The 16,566-nt window shown below is 48.1% G+C and overlaps 1 protein-coding gene across 2 annotated transcripts in view; it reads left to right on the forward strand.

Moving 5' to 3' along the window:
• Positions 1-16,566, forward strand: part of fand (Pre-mRNA-splicing factor SYF1 fand) — a 118,546-nt gene that overhangs the window by 64,097 nt on the left and 37,883 nt on the right. For both annotated transcript variants that reach the window (XM_075701379.1, XM_075701381.1), the window contains one exon: positions 37-123. In XM_075701379.1, coding sequence (XP_075557494.1) covers positions 37-123 — 87 coding nt within the window. The remainder of the gene's footprint in view (positions 1-36; positions 124-16,566) is intronic.

Raw genomic sequence — 16,566 nt, forward strand, 5'->3', positions numbered from 1 at the left:
CTTTATTTGACAGGTCCTACTTTACCAATTTTGCAGGCCTATGAAAAGGGTATTGCACTGTTTAAGTGGCCCAACGTCTTTGACATCTGGAACACATACCTGACCAAGTTCCTAAAACGTTATGTGAGTAAAAAAGATTTCTCTGGCGTTGGAGGGGGGAGCAAAAGCTTGTAGTGAGTGTTGCTGAATTCTTGCTTTACCACCAGAATTTGGCTCGTTCAGGGGGCTGTTATGTATTATTGTTTTATTTCAAGACATATTAGTCTGTGATTTGTAAAATTGTAGCTAAATGGCTGGCATGTTGAATAGAAGTGATATCTTTAACGACACAGGTAGTAGGTTGAAAAGCTTGTACAAAGAACCTACCCTTCTGCTTAAATGTGAAATGAGATTGAAGATAGTGCATTTGTACAACTTGAGCGTGTAGTGGGGATGCCTAATATTCTGATACTGCTTTTTTCTTAATGCATGTGATCCACTACTTTTTGATGTTAACATTAATTGTATGCAGATGGATAGCCAGTGTTCATAAGGTGAACTATGCAAGGGGTAACAATTCACTGACACCAACAGCAGCATTGATGTACAGATGTTTTTTTAATGCTGAAGGGGGTGCTACTATACTGCAAGCGAAGCTATACTGTTGTGTAATTAAAAGTGAATACTGTGCTAACTTAAGAGGCACCACATAACCAATAAGCACAAAAATGAGCTTGCAGTTTGTACTTTCCAGTCATCTCACTAGGCAAGATTGTGTTGAACTTTAATTAGAAGTTGTATATCTGGAGCATAAAAACATGACTGCACATCGATGCCATCACTGCAATGCAATTTAGCATATGTTTGGTAAAAGTGTTTTTATTCTAGGGCTGGTGCCCCATATCATTTCATTTTGGTACTGTTCTGTTTGGCTGTGTGTATCTGCTGTATTTATGTGGGGCAAGTTGAGGCTTGTTATTCTTGTTACTTTAATCACCTCACAATAATGAATGTCTCTCTGTCTCTCTCCATGATGTGTGTTTGCATGTGTATGATGTGTTATTGAGTGAGTGAATAGGGAATGATTTATAGTGGTTGTGCATTTGTGGGGGAAGGGGTAGAGAGAGGTGTTGGCGGGAAAATGGTTAGCATTTAATTTCTTTTTAAAATTTCAGACATTTCCTGTACAGTACAGGGGGAGAAAAAGTGCAGGCAGTTCTGCCCAGAGATAATGCTAGTTTATTGTGACTCATCAGGTGAAAGACGAACAGTTTGCATAGGATACACATTTATGAGCAGAGCATTAGAAGTATATTGCTGCTTCATAAAATAACAAAAATTAATTTGTTGCCATCAGAATGACAATTAAGAGAAACAAAATGTTTCTTTCCATCATGACTGAATGCATGTTAGTGTGCACCTCCATTTCAAGTTTTTAAGGTGCTTTGTAAGTTTATAACACTTAAAGCACATTCTATATTGTAGCTAAACAGTTGCTGTTGGCAGTGCTTGTCACTGTAGTGCAGGATGCATTCACTTAGTTGACTGCCCAATATGACATTTGCATGCACCTCATGATGGCACTGCCTAAAAACCACTGTCGACAATATTTACTACTGCAGCACCATCTTGCTGGCAAAAAGAAGTGTTTAGAGACAGAGGAATAAACAGCACATGGGAGGCAGGATGGGGAAGCAAAGCTCAATGCAGTTTTCCTACTCACCATTCTGGGCTGTCAAGCTCTGCTTAGCTCCCTTTTTTAAAGCAAGATGTCACACATACAGTAGGTTGCCCTTAAGATGAACTTTGTTAAAGAACTACTCGCCATGTTCATACATTGCAGACAAAAAAAGCTTGGTGTAGAAATCACACAGCCACAGCATTTGTGCAAAATGGTACATCTATCAATCCATGAAAAAAAGTGGAAATTTCGAACAAAAGCTCGTTTGAGGATCTTTTTGGCACCAAATTAAATCTTTGTTTCCTGTCCACTCGATGGATTGCTTCACAGATTTACCTTGATACGTGACAGGTCGAAAGGTGTTGCATTGGTCACTTGACCCTTTGCAAAAACCCAGCAAGTTGGCTATTCTGCACAACAAAAATTACTTCCTTGGCCACCATAATTAAGCAATGAAAGCAAAGGTGAAGTGCAGTGATGGGTTCCAGCACAAGGCAGGTGCATGCCTTGTTCCCCTACATATGTCTTCTGCATTGTCTTGTTGGCACTCTGTTGATCCTCCACTTGACAGGATGCTAAAGCATGATGCTTTTTATGTAGTCAAGCCACCTGCATACAGGGTGCTTGAAGCCATGCTGCACCTCATTTCTGCCTTAAGGACTGGCCGTGCCACCTTGGCAAATGAGTTTTCACAGCGGCACTGGAAGGCAAAGTAAAGGAATGTTGCCTGCAGATGCCGGTCAAGGCAATTGGCAGCATGTTACACTCCTGTAACACATGAAGGCAAAAGCCTGCTGCACACGTGGTAATGCATTAAGTTATTAGATCAGAGGGGTCAGAGTTCTTGCAAGATTGTGACAAGCTACATTGTGAAGTAAATATATTGTGCTGTAGGTTGATCTTCTGAACAACACATGTAAGCACCTAATGCACTATCTAAAGGTTCTTTCATTCTTTCTCTCGTTCTATCTTGCTTTCCATCTTTTCTCTTCCAATCTTTGTTCTTTCTTGCCTTCATTCTTTTTTTCTTTCATTTAGTCATTCATGCTCGGCCAATGCATCTTTGCTTGCTTACGGGGCTATGAGCCATCCTGATTGTTACTTTCTTTTTCGGGTATGAGCCATTGCTAATGATGATATTTTTCTACCACTCGTCAACTTTTTTTGTATCACTGGACCAGACGTCACTTTTTTCGGGTACGAGCCATTGCAACGAGCCACTTAAGGCTTTCACCTTAAAGGGAAGCTGAAAAGTCTGTCGAATTCAATAAGACACTCATATACAGATGCGGGAACCTTATAAACCATGCACGTAAAATTTTGGACTGGATTTCTTACTTAGGAACGACGTAATCGCCGGTTAAAATTGCGCTGTTGCTCCGCCCCCCGTCGAGCGCCGCGTGCTGCTGCTGACGCTGACGATGCGAGCGGAGACCGGAAACCACGGCATAGTGACGTCAGCACTGGTGTTCCGCTCCTTCACAGTCTCCGCGAACGTGCCTGACCACGTTTGTTTCTGCGTGCGTGCCGTCATAATCTGCCTCGCTTGAGCCTGCATTCCTTTGTTTGTGTGTATGTAGAGCGGTAGTTGACGTGCGCAGCATTAATTGAAGTGGTGGGCCGTTCATGCCGGCGTCCTGTGCAGCCTACGGCTGCACGAACACCGGCGGCCGCGACGATGTTCTATTACTCCCCGCAAGACAAGAAGCTTGCAGCTAAGTGGGAGGCTGCTGTGAATCGAAAGAATTTCAAGTGCTCAAGAACAACAGTGCTGTGCTCTAACCACTTCCATGACGACGATTATTACCAGAGTTTATCAATAATGCGTGAGTGAGTGAGAGTACGGCTTTCTGCTAGCAGGCTTTCTAAACACAGCGCGAAAAGCTCGGGCCAACGAACGCACAAAGGTGGGATGGGTGCGGGCGGACTGATGGTAACTGGTCTTGGAAGACCTTATGAATACACGAAATTGCTAGCTCCTTCGTGTTAGCACTGTTATGATTGGGGGCTCAATCCCATCGCTCGTGATCCGTTGCCAAGATTGGAGTCCGGCATAAATTAGGAGGTAGGAGGAGTAGGAGGTGGCCCATGCCGTCGTCCAACTTATCCACGCTGAGGACGTTGATGAAGGGAAGGACTGCTTCTCATCGAGAACGAGGAATAACGGTTTATTTACATGCAGTTCATCAGTCTAACACGACTGCTTGAGAGAGTGTCTCCGTCCAACATGACTGCTTATGAAAAGTGTGTCGAGCATCCGCACAACCGCGGCTTATAAGCACTCGGTCCCCCCTTGATTCCAAGGGGACGGAAACGTTCGTCCAGTCATTGTAAACACGCCGCCTCTCCCTGGGACGGCTTACACATACACACACACAGGTGCACGGTCCGGAGCCGACGTCAGAGGGGCTTCGTAGAACTCGTAGCTGACCCGGGTAGCGTGCCCGGGTAGCCATTGTCCTGCGTCTTGGTCGGTGCATGGGAAGGGGCCTTCGTCGACGTTCCCGCGGCAACTCCCCCACTCATAGCAGAACAGGGCGGCGCTGGTGGATTCGGTAATGTTGGAATCTCAGCGCTGACACCCGTTGTTGCACCTGGGTCGCAAGCCCCAAGAGTAGCGTTGGCCTGGCGGCCTGGGGCACAACTGGAAGCATCCGAAGGTCCCGGCAAAGCATGAGTCGACTGGTAACAGAACAACTTGTTTATTCTAGCATCGCAAAAGAGCGGGCGGTCAGGTCGACCGAAGTGGAGAGATGGGAGAGCACGTAACTCAACTGAAGAAATCGGAGCCTCTCTCTTGGCGTCCGGGGGCGGCTGCTTTTATACTCTCGCTGTTGAGGGCAAGAAGGAACGCCTCGTCAGAGGCGCACGTGATGCGCTGCTCGGGCACGCTGAGACGAGTAGGTGACGCATCCGCCGGGCCGGCGCCGGTCAGACCTCCTCTCGCTTCACAGTTGAGGGAGCTCCTCTCCCCGGCTGCCGCGCTTTGACAAGCGTGGGCACCAACATGCACACACACACACGCGCGCACACCAAGACACGTGGCATTGAAACATGCCTGGACGCGCTTGGCGGGGAGGCGTATCGGCGGCGCTGAACGGGCCAAAATGTCCGCCGCTTTGAACGAAGCCCCGGCGTCCGTTGCATCCGCGCCGGCTATACCGCGCGTCGTAGGCGAAACGTAACAGACCGCCCCGCCGGGGGAAGGAGATCCCGATGGTCAGGGGACTGCATCCGCTGTCCGGAGGGATGTCACTCGATGATGCTCATAACCGAAGTCGGGCGTCCTTCGGCGTTTCTTGAGCGCAGCGCACAGAGAAGGCCTCGTTCTCTCGTTCAGGTTCACACAGGACACTGCAAAGTGACTTCGGGAGAGTTGACATTTTTGTTCTCGTTCCCGGCAAGCGTTAGAACTACGCCGAAACTCAACCGCTCAGTCAGCAAGCACGAAACAACCCTCACCAAGTCCTGCCAGGCTCTTTCCCCTTTTATACCACTGCCTAGTTCCTTACAGTAGTCTAGCAGCACTCAGAACGCGTCCACAAATTGGAAAATTGCACTAGAAAGCACGTCATCACTTCGAAACACTAAACAAAAGCAATATGTTAAATATCCTGCCTCAGGAAGAAAAACATCAGTAACAAACAACTCTGAGGCTGATTCCTACGTTAGGGGCTTCGACTTAAGCCATCGGCGTTACCGTTCAGATTCCCCTTTTTGTAACGCACCTCAAAGCAATATTGTTGCAAAGCGAGGCTCCAGCGCAGGAGGCAGCCATTTTTGGGAGAGATGGTCTGCAGCCATTGGAGAGGGCAGTGATCCGTCTCAATGATAAACCTCGAGCCGGCTAGGTAGCATGACAATTTCTGAACGGCCCACACGAGACACGCACACTCTTTCTCGGTGGCGCTGTACACCTGCTCACGACTGGTCAGCTTACGACTAGCATACAGGACGGGGTGTTCCACTTCTCCATTTTCCCGTTGGCACAGTACAACGCCCATGCCTCGCTCACTAGCATCGCACTGAACAACGAACCGTTTTGTGTAGTCTGGCGATCGTAGCACAGGCTGGCTTGTTAGGGTGCTCTTTAGGGCGCTAAAAGCTCTTTCCTTTGTCTCGTCCCAGACGACTGTTTGGGGCTCTGTTTTTCTTAGAGCATCCGTCAGGGGAGCCGCGATATCAGAGTACCTGGGGATGTACCTCTGATAGCAGCCGGCAACACCTAAGAACGACCGAATATCGGTCTTCGTGCGCGGTTGCGGGAAGTCTCGCACAGCGGCCACCTTTATTTCAGAGGGGTGGCGACGACCCCGACCAATCACGTGACCGAGGTAGACAACCTCGGCCTGTGCTAACTGGCACTTGGGAGCCTTGACTGTCAAGCCCGCTTCGCGCAGGCGGGTTAGCACTGCCCGCAAGTGTGCCATATGCTCAGACCAGGATGCGGAGAATATCGCTATGTCGTCTAAATACGGTAAAGCGAATTCTTGCTGTCCCCGCAACACTTTATCCATGAGGCTTGAAAAACAGTATGGCGCGTTCTTCAAGCCAAAACTCAACACTTTAGGACGGAATGTTCCCATTGGTGAAATGAACGCCGCGTACCTACTAGCCTCTTCTGTAAGTGGAACCTGCCAATAACCCCTGACAAGATCTAGGGTGGAAATAAACTGAGCGCTACTTACTTTCTCAAGGCGCTCCTCGATGTTAGGGATCGGATAAATTTGATCCTTAGTGATGGAATTAAGCCTGCGGTAGTCGACGCAAGGACGAAGTTCCTTGCCCGGTACCTCAACTAAAATCAAAGGGGAGGTATAATCACTCTCACCCGCCTCAATAACACCGAGCTGTAGAATTTTCTTTACCTCAGCCTCCATAATATCGTGCTGGCGGGGTGACACCCGGTACGCCTTGGATCGTACTGGCTCTGGGGAGGCAAGTTCTATATCATGAGTAAGGACAGAAGTCCTACCAGGCCTCTCAGATAACTGACCTTGAAACTCTTGTAAGAGCTGGTGTAGTTCGGTTTTCTGCTCAGGCGACAGCGGTGCTTTACTGATTAAGTCACTAATGACTTGATCGGTGTCTTCCCTCTTCGTTACTGAGCCTAGTCCCGGAAGCTCAACCGGAAGCTCTTCGGGAACGTTTACCATCATGCACACCACTGCTTCCCGTTGCTTATAGAGTTTGAACAGATTACAGTGGTAAACTTGCTGTGCTTTCCGTTTTCCTGGCACACTCACCACGTAGTTGACGTCCGACAGCTTTTGAACAATTCGTGCTGGGCCCTCCCACTGCACGTCGAGTTTGTTTTTTAGCGATGTGCGTAATATCATGACCTCATCGCCCACCTAAAAACGACGGGCCCTGGCTGTCCGATCATAATAAACCTTGGCCCTCTGCTGGGCCTTTGCCATTGCTTCACCTGACAACTCCTGTGCCCTTCTTAAGCGTTCGAGGAGCCTAAGCACGTACTCCACCACGACTGGGTTGTCGCCCCTGCCTTCCCACGATTCTCGAAGCATGCAAAGCGGAGACCGAAGCGAGCGACCGAACACCAGCTCAGCTGGCGAAAACCCCGTAGCCGCATGCGGCGCGGTCCTTAATGCAAACATCACCCCAGGCAGACACAGCTCCCAGTCCGTTTGTTGTTCAAAACACAATGCTCTCAACACGCGCTTCATGACGGAGTGGAGCTTCTCAACGGAATTCGACTGTGGGTGGTACACCGAGCTGTGTAACAGCTTTACCCCACACCTTTCGAGAAAAGTTGTCGTCAAAGCGCTAGTAAACACTGTGCCCTGATCTGATTGGATTTCCGCAGGAAAACCAACTCGCGCAAATATGGACAGTAGTGCATTGACTATCTCAACTGAGCTGAGTTCTTTAAGCGGCACTGCTTCAGGGAACTTTGTCGCTGGGCAGATCACAGTCAAAATGTGTCTGTACCCCGTGGCTGTTACCGGCAGAGGTCCCACTGTATCAATAACGAGCCGTCTAAAAGGCTACGTAATGATAGGTACCAACTTCAACGGCGCCCTCGATTTGTCCCCTGGTTTGCCCACCCGCTGACAGGTGTCACATGTCCTCACAAAGTGTTCTGCGTCACGAAAACACCCTGGCCAATAGTACTCTTGCAAGAGACGGTCCTTAGTCTTCTTAACTCCTAGGTGTCCGGACCACGAACCTCCATGCGACAAGCGCAACAGATCCTGACGGTAGCACTGAGGAACGATCAGCTGATCGAACTCCACTCCCCTGCGGTCTAGATACTTCTGGTACAGGACCCCACCTCTTTCCACAAAACGAGCATTTTTCTTGGCGATACCTTCCTTGACAATGCAGCGTATGTTTTCTAGGCTGCCATCCTTTTTTTGCTCGGCTATCAAAGCCGACCGGCTGACTTTTAGCAACCTATTAAGTCCGTCTGACGTAGGCGCGATGAGCAAATCTGCGGATAGCTCTTCTAACTTTCCCGTGTCGGGCATTCTTTCTCCAGTATCTGGTGCCTTCAACGCTACAGGCTCAATTTTATTCAGTTCGGACGTGCTCTGAATATCAGCTTGCTGCGCCTCTGACCCTTTCTCATTGTTCGACAACTTCGGCCCCGCAACTACCGCCTTTGCAGCGAGCTCCCGAACCTTCGATCTGGTTAAGGCCTGAACGCTAGCCTCACCAAACAAAAGCCCCTTCTGGCGCAGGAGGTGATCGGACCTGTTCGAAAATAGGTACGGGTACTGGGGGGGCAGCATAGATGACACTGCGGCCTCCGTCTCAAGCGCTCCGAAAGGTCCTTCAATAAGCACTTTTGCTACGGGCAGACACGCTATGAGCTTCTACGGCTTGCTTGATCCATGCGCACTCGCCCGTGAACATATCGGGTTCTACGTAAGAGGGGTGAACTACATCCATCGTAGCTGCGGAATCGCGAAGCACTCGGCACTCTTTCCCGTTCACGAGGAGGTCTCGCATGTAAGGCTCGAGAAGCTTCATGTTCTCGTCAGCGCTGCATAATGACAAAAACACGACTTTTGTTTTTGTTTCCGGACACTGCGTCGAAAAGTGACCCGGCTTCTGGCACGTATAACACACGCGCGCTTGCCTCGTCTCGAGCCGCTTTCTGCGTTCGGCTTCGGCTGCCGCTGTCTCCTTACGTTCGGTCGGACTTTCACTCGCATCCGCACTACATGTGTCCCCCCTTGCTCTCATGGGCGTGAACTTTGGCCTCTCAAACTTCGAGCCAAATTCACCCTTTTGACCGTCCTTAGCTCCGCAAGCCCGACGCGTCACAAACTCCTCGGCTAGCTCAGCGGCTTTAGCCACTGTACTAACGTCTGGCCTATCCAAGACCCAGTACCGCACGTTCTCAGGTAACCGACTATAAAACTGTTCCAGCCCGAAACACTGCAGAACTTTCTCGTGGTCACCAAACGCTTTCTCTTCTTTGAGCCACTCCTGCATGTTTGACATAAGCCTGTAGGCAAACTCTGTATATGACTCACTTTTGCCTTTCTCATTTTCCCGAAACTTCCGACGGAACGCCTCCGCTGACAGCCTGTACTTTTTTAGCAGACTCGATTTCACTAGGTCGAAATCCTCTGCTTCCTCTCTCTTCAAGTGAGCGACTACGTCGGCCGCCTCGCCGGGTAACAAAGTGAGCAAGCGCTGTGGCCACGTTTCCCGAGAGAACCCCTGCTTCTCGCACGTTCGCTCATAGTTAACCAGGAACAAACCAATGTCCTCTCCAAGCTTAAACGGCCGCATCAGGTCAGTCATTTTGAACGATACTCGTTCTCCTGCACCGTGTGCCTGACTTCCATTACGAGCGCGTTCCATCTCTACCTCGAGACGCTTCATTTCCAAAGCGTGTTGACGGTCGGGCTGTTCTCTTTCTTTCTCTTTTTGTTCTTTTCGTTCGCGCTCATCTTTCTCTTTCTGTTCTTTAAGTTGGCGCTCCTGTTTCTCTTTTTGCTCTTTAAGTTCGCGCTCCTGTCTTTTTGCCGTCTCCCTCTCCTCAATGGCCTCAAGGCATTCCGACAGCTCGTCATCCTCAGCTTCTAACTCAAGAATAGCCCTTAGCAGTTCTGGTTTTCTGAGTTTGTCTGAGACATCCAGACCCAACTCTCTTGCAAGCTCCAGCAATTCCGGTTTGCGCAACGATTTCAAATCCATGGCTGCTCTGAATGCTGCTTTCTCTACTGCCTACTATTGTCTTGCCGCAAACTAACCCGGCAGCAACGACAACCACAATTACCAGCTCTGTTTCTGACACTAACAAAAGCCTGGCAAAACTCAGAAGAAGAAAGTCCCGCACTCACCAAACCTCGCAGCCAAGAATTCAGTGCAGTCGTTCCGTTGCAGGCAACCAGTCGTCACACAGGGCTCGTTGCACTGCTCCCGGATGGTCGTTGTGCTGCTCAGCATACAGTGAACCGCATATCTTCGCTGCTGGCCTCCGTTGTCGCTATCTCACCGCTGGCAGACAGTTGTTGGAATCTCAGCGCTGACACCCGTTGTTGCACCTGGGTCGCCAGCCCCAAGGGTAGCGTTGGCCTGGCGGCCTGGGGCACAACTGGAAGCATCCGAAGGTCCCGGCAAAGCATGAGTCGACTGGTAACAGAACAACTTGTTTATTCTAGCATCGCAAAAGAGCGGGCGGTCAGGCCGACCGAAGTGGAGAGACGGGAGAGCACGTAACTCAACTGAAGAAATCGGAGCCTCTCTCTTGGCGTCCGGGGGCGGCTGCTTTTATACTCTCGCAGTTGAGGGCAAGAAGGAACGCCTCGTCAGAGGCGCACGTGATGCGCCGCTCGGGCACGTTGAGACGAGTAGGTGACGCATCCGCCGGGCCGGCACCGGTCAGACCTCCTCGCTTCACAGTTGGGGGAGCTCCTCTCCCCAGCTGCCGCGCTTTGACAAGCGTGGGCACCAACATGCACACACACACGCGCGCGCACACCAAGACACGTGGCATTGAAACATGCCTGGACACGCTTGGTGGGGAGGCGTATCGGCGGCGCTGAACGGGCCAAAATGTCCGCCGCTTTGAACGAAGCCCCGGCGTCCGTTGCATCCGCGCCGGCTATACCGCGCGTCGTAGGCGAAACGTAACAGTAACAATAGTTGGCCCGCCGAACGCATTCAGTCACAAGGGCGACTTAGTGACGCCGTGGCTAGAGGTTTGCGGCGGCGCTCCAGGAAGCGTTGACGCCCGTTGTTGCAACTGGCTGGCAACACTTGCACCTCAGCTGGGCCGTTCTTAACAGCACGCTGAACTGAAGGTACATGTTCATCTCCCACCCTTGACGCAGGTTTCGTCGCAAACCGCCGTTAATTCTCTATTCGCACGTGTGTTGTGAAACAGCCAACATGCAGCTACCATGATGCAGTGCAAGTGTAAAGTTTTCATGTGTTTGAAAGCAGGCGCACGCCAGGACGCTGCACTCCCCCTCGCGCACAGAGAGAAACAGGCTGTCTCACGTAGCCGACAGAATTCGCTGCCTTTCTGATTACGAGTAGCGTGCGGATGGTGCGCTGATGGACACTACATGTGCTACAAGAGCCAGAAAACTTTTCCCGCATGTAAACCATCTGTGTAGATTGCCAACAGCTTTGGGACAGCGCACAAATGCCGATGATCGCATCCCTCCTTGCGTTCCACGAGGAGGCATGCAGGAACATAGCAGTACAGTTGTTTGCTCGGAAACGAACTCACTGGATCGCTGAATACAGCTTTGCAAAAAACATGCTCACCAAAGAACATTTCTAACACGCGGAGATGCTAACACTTTGCTTTCGTTTGCGTCGAAAGTACTGCTTGCTAACAGCATCTTTTGCTTCTTGGAAAGGCCGGCTACATATACATGTAGGGAGCAACGCCGAACTCCTCAGAGAAATGCAAGCTCTCGAAATTTACCATTGCCGTCTCACCAAACCACAGCGCCAAACCACCTTGCACCATGCTTAATGTGTGGCAGTAGCGGCCGGTTCGGACGAACCCCAATGTTGATGTCACGAGGCGCCCAACCAATCCCAGGCGGGAACGAGGTGCGCGAGCTGCCCGAGTCTGCTGCTGCACTTTTCGTCGAAATAAAATCTGTTTGCGCTTTCTTTCACTCAATTTCGATGCGATATTCGAATTCGGAGGGTTGAAAACCATTACGTACAGCTCTTCACTCATTTTTTATGGAAAACTCTTCGGCTTCCCTTTAATAATAGAAAAATTTCGAGGACCTTTAAGATTCGCCTTTAAGAGTGGTATGCGATAGCATTCAAAGATCCCTGACTGCTTCTCATGCTTCCCAGCAACTGCGGCATATGTAACCATAATGTTTATCGAGAAACGCTAGCGGGGAGGTGGGCTTTCTGGTAGAATTGCGGCCTCTTGCTGGGGGCCGCGATGCGGCAGAGGTGAGCACCATCTGGAGGCGTTGCAAGAAACCGGGTGCGCCGCTCCGTGGCCGTTCTATGAATGGTAGAAATGCTGGAAAAAGGGTTTCTTTGAGTTTTTGCGTAACAGAATTATGTTTTCTGATATATTCAAATTACAATTCAATGCTATCATCTCTGTAGGTTGTGGATAAGTCAGACTTTACAATTATTCTACGTATTTTAGCTTGGGAAATTCAATTAGTTCAGTAACTTCCTTGCGTGACATGGAGGGCCTGGATATGTGTGGTTCGAAAATTTTCTGCCAAAACGACGTCCAACAACGGAAGCCGTAGGCTTATACCAGATTTTCTGTGACATGGCACCCAAAATGCTCTCGCATTAAAATTCCAAAATTCCTGTGCTGGGCAGGAATACCCGGGCCCCCTCACAACATCACAACATGAGATTTACTTGTACTATATATCCCTTTATGAAAAAGTTCTTGGGGGAGAAAACTGCCTGGATGGCACCTTACAACTGTCAATGTGTAAAAAACATTTGCATGAGGCAGTGTGAAAATTCCGCAAAATGATTTCTTGATATAAGAAAATTAAAAGTCCACTTCTTGTTTGTTATTAAAAGAGCCTAATTGTCTAACTGGTGAACTGCTGTGTAAATAAAGTAGTTGCTAAAAAGATAAGTGTTAGAAAGAAAGAAAGGAAATGTGTCTTGAAATAAGAATCAAAACAAAGGGTGCTAAATAGAAAGAGGAAATGTTGAATCTTAGAAATGATGCAGTTGTAGGGACTTTTCATTATGAAGTGGGCTGACCTTTGTCCTGTAGTGCATACTACATGCACTTTGGGCATTCAAAACTACCTTTTAGTGGATTGCTGCTGCCCTCTGCCACACAAATTGAGTACTCGCACTTGGAACAATTGCTGAGTAAGTGAAGCCGGCAACATAAATAAGAGGTCTGGTGTGGTATCCTAACGTCCCCAACAAGTGCTGTATGCTATTATCACAGCCATCATGTTCTGTGCATTGAGTGTGTCACACTTATTTGATGTCACTAGCATGGTTTTGGTGGTCTTTCAGCTATTGGACATAGAACTCAATGGGTTTCAACTGTTTATGGAAAACTCAAGGTGTCTAGCGACCTGGAAAACCTGGAATAGTCAGGAAAATTTAGATCACCTGGAAAAGCCATGGAATTGTCAGGGAAGCTGTCATTTTAGTGAGTAGAGTCATGGAAAATTACTGATTAAACTGCTCAAGGTGAAATTCATGTAGGTTAATTCCACACAAAATTATTAGGCTCTTTGCAGCACTGCAAGTGAGATTTCCTGCCCATACTAATAATAATACTAATAAGAATATTTCCTGCCCACCATAATAAAGGAACGAGAAGAAAAGGAGTTAACCGAGTGGCCCGATTTTTATTAATCGTATCATAAGAAGCCGACAAACAAAGACACCAAGGACAACACAGGCGAAATTACTTGTACTTACTAAATAAATAAAGAAATTGTAAATTAATGGATTTGAAAGTGGCAACACACCTCTTTGGCCTCTGCTTCACGTAGACGGCACCCTCGAACCGACCCACTTGGTAGAATTCAGTAGTTGCCTTTTCCTGTCCTCCTGTTCAATCTTCATCTTTCTCTCTCTCTTTCAATCTTTCCTGTCTTCTACTCACTTCCTTTACTTCTGGTTTTCTAGGCAGCAAGTTTTGACCGTGTTCATTATATCCAGCCTTGGGTATATAAGGTTACAGCGGCGTTGCATAGCTGGTGCCTACAGGTATTTTCCGAACCTTGTAGTGTCCCCTTGTTGGGCTTGGTGGTGGGTGGCTGCCATCGCCACCATATATTCACATGATGTGATGGCAAATTCTCCCCCCCCCCCTTTTAGAGCCGTATGAAAATAGGGCACAGTGAAGCAACTTTTCAATTCACTTTCCGAAGCAATTCAGAAACATTTCTATGTTATAATGTCATGCACGTTGAAGGACCCACACCAGTAAGAAATATATCTCCATTCTTGGTGTCTAAATGCCTCGCAGAAAAAATTGGGAAATACTACAGTCTCAAAAATGTCAAGCTGTCAAGCGAGAACCTGCTCCTTGAACTCAAAAACAAAGACTAGTTGCAAAAGCTTGCTGTATGAGTGGGGTATCAGGGTCACAATCTTAGCACATTGTTCGCTAAACACAAGCAGGGGGGCAATATCAGAAGATTTCCTAAACTAGAGTGATGAAATACTCCTTGAAGGGTTCGAAGAACAAAATGCAATGCTAAGAGATTTTTTAGCAGCACACTGAGGCGAACGGGGAATAGTCGCAAGCGTTCCGTGAAGGGCAGGAATGATGAGCTCATGCCAGTGGCGATGCTGCTGAGGCACAGGCTGCTCATCTTCATTACAGTAATTAAGGTTCAATGAATAACTATCCAAGGAAATGATGAACAACTCCCCACCAAACATGTGATACTTTTGGTACTAGTATTGTGCCTAGTTCACTCAATGGACGGTATGTGAAGATCAACGCGAAACTATATCCCAAACCCAAGGCGGTACCCTGATTTGGGCGCCAGTCCTGTCGTATGTGTTCCTTCGTCTTCATCTTTAACGCTTTATTATGAAAACTGCCAAGGTGGTGCTTCAAGTGCCAGAGGTTTGAGCATGCACCACAATCGTGCATCACAATCGTGCGCAAAATGTTGAGCTAATTGTCGCCCATTGGACAACTTCAATGCTCCTCCACATCATACAAACTGCAAAGGAGATCGTTCAGCTTCTTCATGATCATGCCTTTGCTGGAAGAAGGAGAAGGAGATAATTGCACTCACTGTGAAGGAGATGATCTCCTTTTATGAAACAAGGAACTTCAATGCTCCTCCACATCATACAAACTGCAAAGGAGATCGTTCAGCTTCTTCATGATCATGCCTTTGCTGGAAGAAGGATAAGGAGATAATTGCACTCACTGTGAAGGAGATGATCTCCTTTTATGAAACAAGGAAAAAAACAATCTCCAGGGTGTCTACCAACCGGGAAGACTGGGAATTCTCAGGTATTTTTAGTAGTCTGGAAAAACTCGGGGAAAACTCGGGGAATTTGTGCCTCCATCAGGGAAAATTAGCTGTAATTTTATTGAAAAAGTCGAAAGTCGCGGTAATGCTGGCTCGAGTAACAGACAGAAATTGTAACAAATCGTCTTTGACGCCCTGTCGTCGGCTGGAGCAGTTGCCAGTGTACAGTCAACGACCGACTTTCCGGATTCCCGATAATTTGGACGGCTTCGCGGCACCACAACATACCCCATAGAGTCAATGTATCAGAACGTCTGAAATTTGGGATGCAAGAACTCTTTGGCGTCCGATTTTCCGGACATTCTGCATGACCGCAGGTCCGAAACGGCATTAATCAAAGCCAGCACCGCTGCCATTTTGATTACCTCGCCGCCTCGAACCGGCACTATCGCACGCAGATCCGCTGGCAGCCATAGCCACTACTGCGGCTGCTGCTTGACGTTCGGTGCCGTCTTTCTTACATTTCTCCGCTGTCAACAATAATTTTTTCTTCGAAGCTCGGAAAGCAGGACGCATTCCATAATGCTGGTTCCTGAAAGTTAGTTTTGTCTCAGTACAGTTGTGTAAAACGGTGAAGCATTAGCAAAAGTGTTGCGGTGAAGCTTAACAAGCGTAGGAAGGGGCAATTGTCACGGGACACAGTATGTATTCCTTAATTTTACACGCATGCACCCGCCCTCTCCTGTCACAGTAGGAGTCCCGCTATGCCTAATAAGTGTACTGACAGGCATTCAGAGCTTTTCCAGACGTGCCTGTGTCGATTTGAGCCCTTAAAAGCAGTAAAAGACATGCATTTATTTTTTCGAACTGCCTGACTTTTCGGAAGTTTTCGCGGCCCCTAGGGGGTCCCAAAAATTGGACGTTGACTGTAAATTGACCAAGAGTATGCTTCAAATGGTCCATAATACGAACGCGTGACAGAAGGAGCACGAGAACAGAAAGGACCGACGCATTGAGGAATGAACGGGGAATGAAGTATGCGAGCGCTTCTTTGAAGGAGCCTGAGCTCAAAAAACACTCTTGGCTGACGCCGAGATGCAGGTGTCCCTCATACAAAGCAAAATAAATTCTTTAAAGCAGTGAAACACAACACTGAGGCGTCGTGCGCGGGCTGTGAGCATGTCAGGACAGTTGAGGTTAACTTACGAGCTTTTGAGAGAGACTCTGAATTGTGACAAAATTCGGGCCTCATACCACTGAGCTTGCTATCAGTTGGTATAAATAGCTCATGTTCGAAAATATTTGCTTCTGTATGCATCTCCTTTTTATTTGTATTTGAGAATGTCTGACTCGATTTGCAATTTCTTTTGAAGACATTTTATTTGCTGTGCATTTTACTAACCCCTCCCTTCTATTCTTTTTTTTTTTTGAATAGCATAAACACTACTCCTCAGTATTCAAATTAAATTAAGTCGGTTTTTTTTTTAAATTTTCATGTGC

Source organism: Dermacentor variabilis, chromosome 1, assembly GCF_050947875.1.
Source record: "Dermacentor variabilis isolate Ectoservices chromosome 1, ASM5094787v1, whole genome shotgun sequence".
NCBI classification, from domain to species: Eukaryota; Metazoa; Arthropoda; class Arachnida; order Ixodida; family Ixodidae; genus Dermacentor; species Dermacentor variabilis.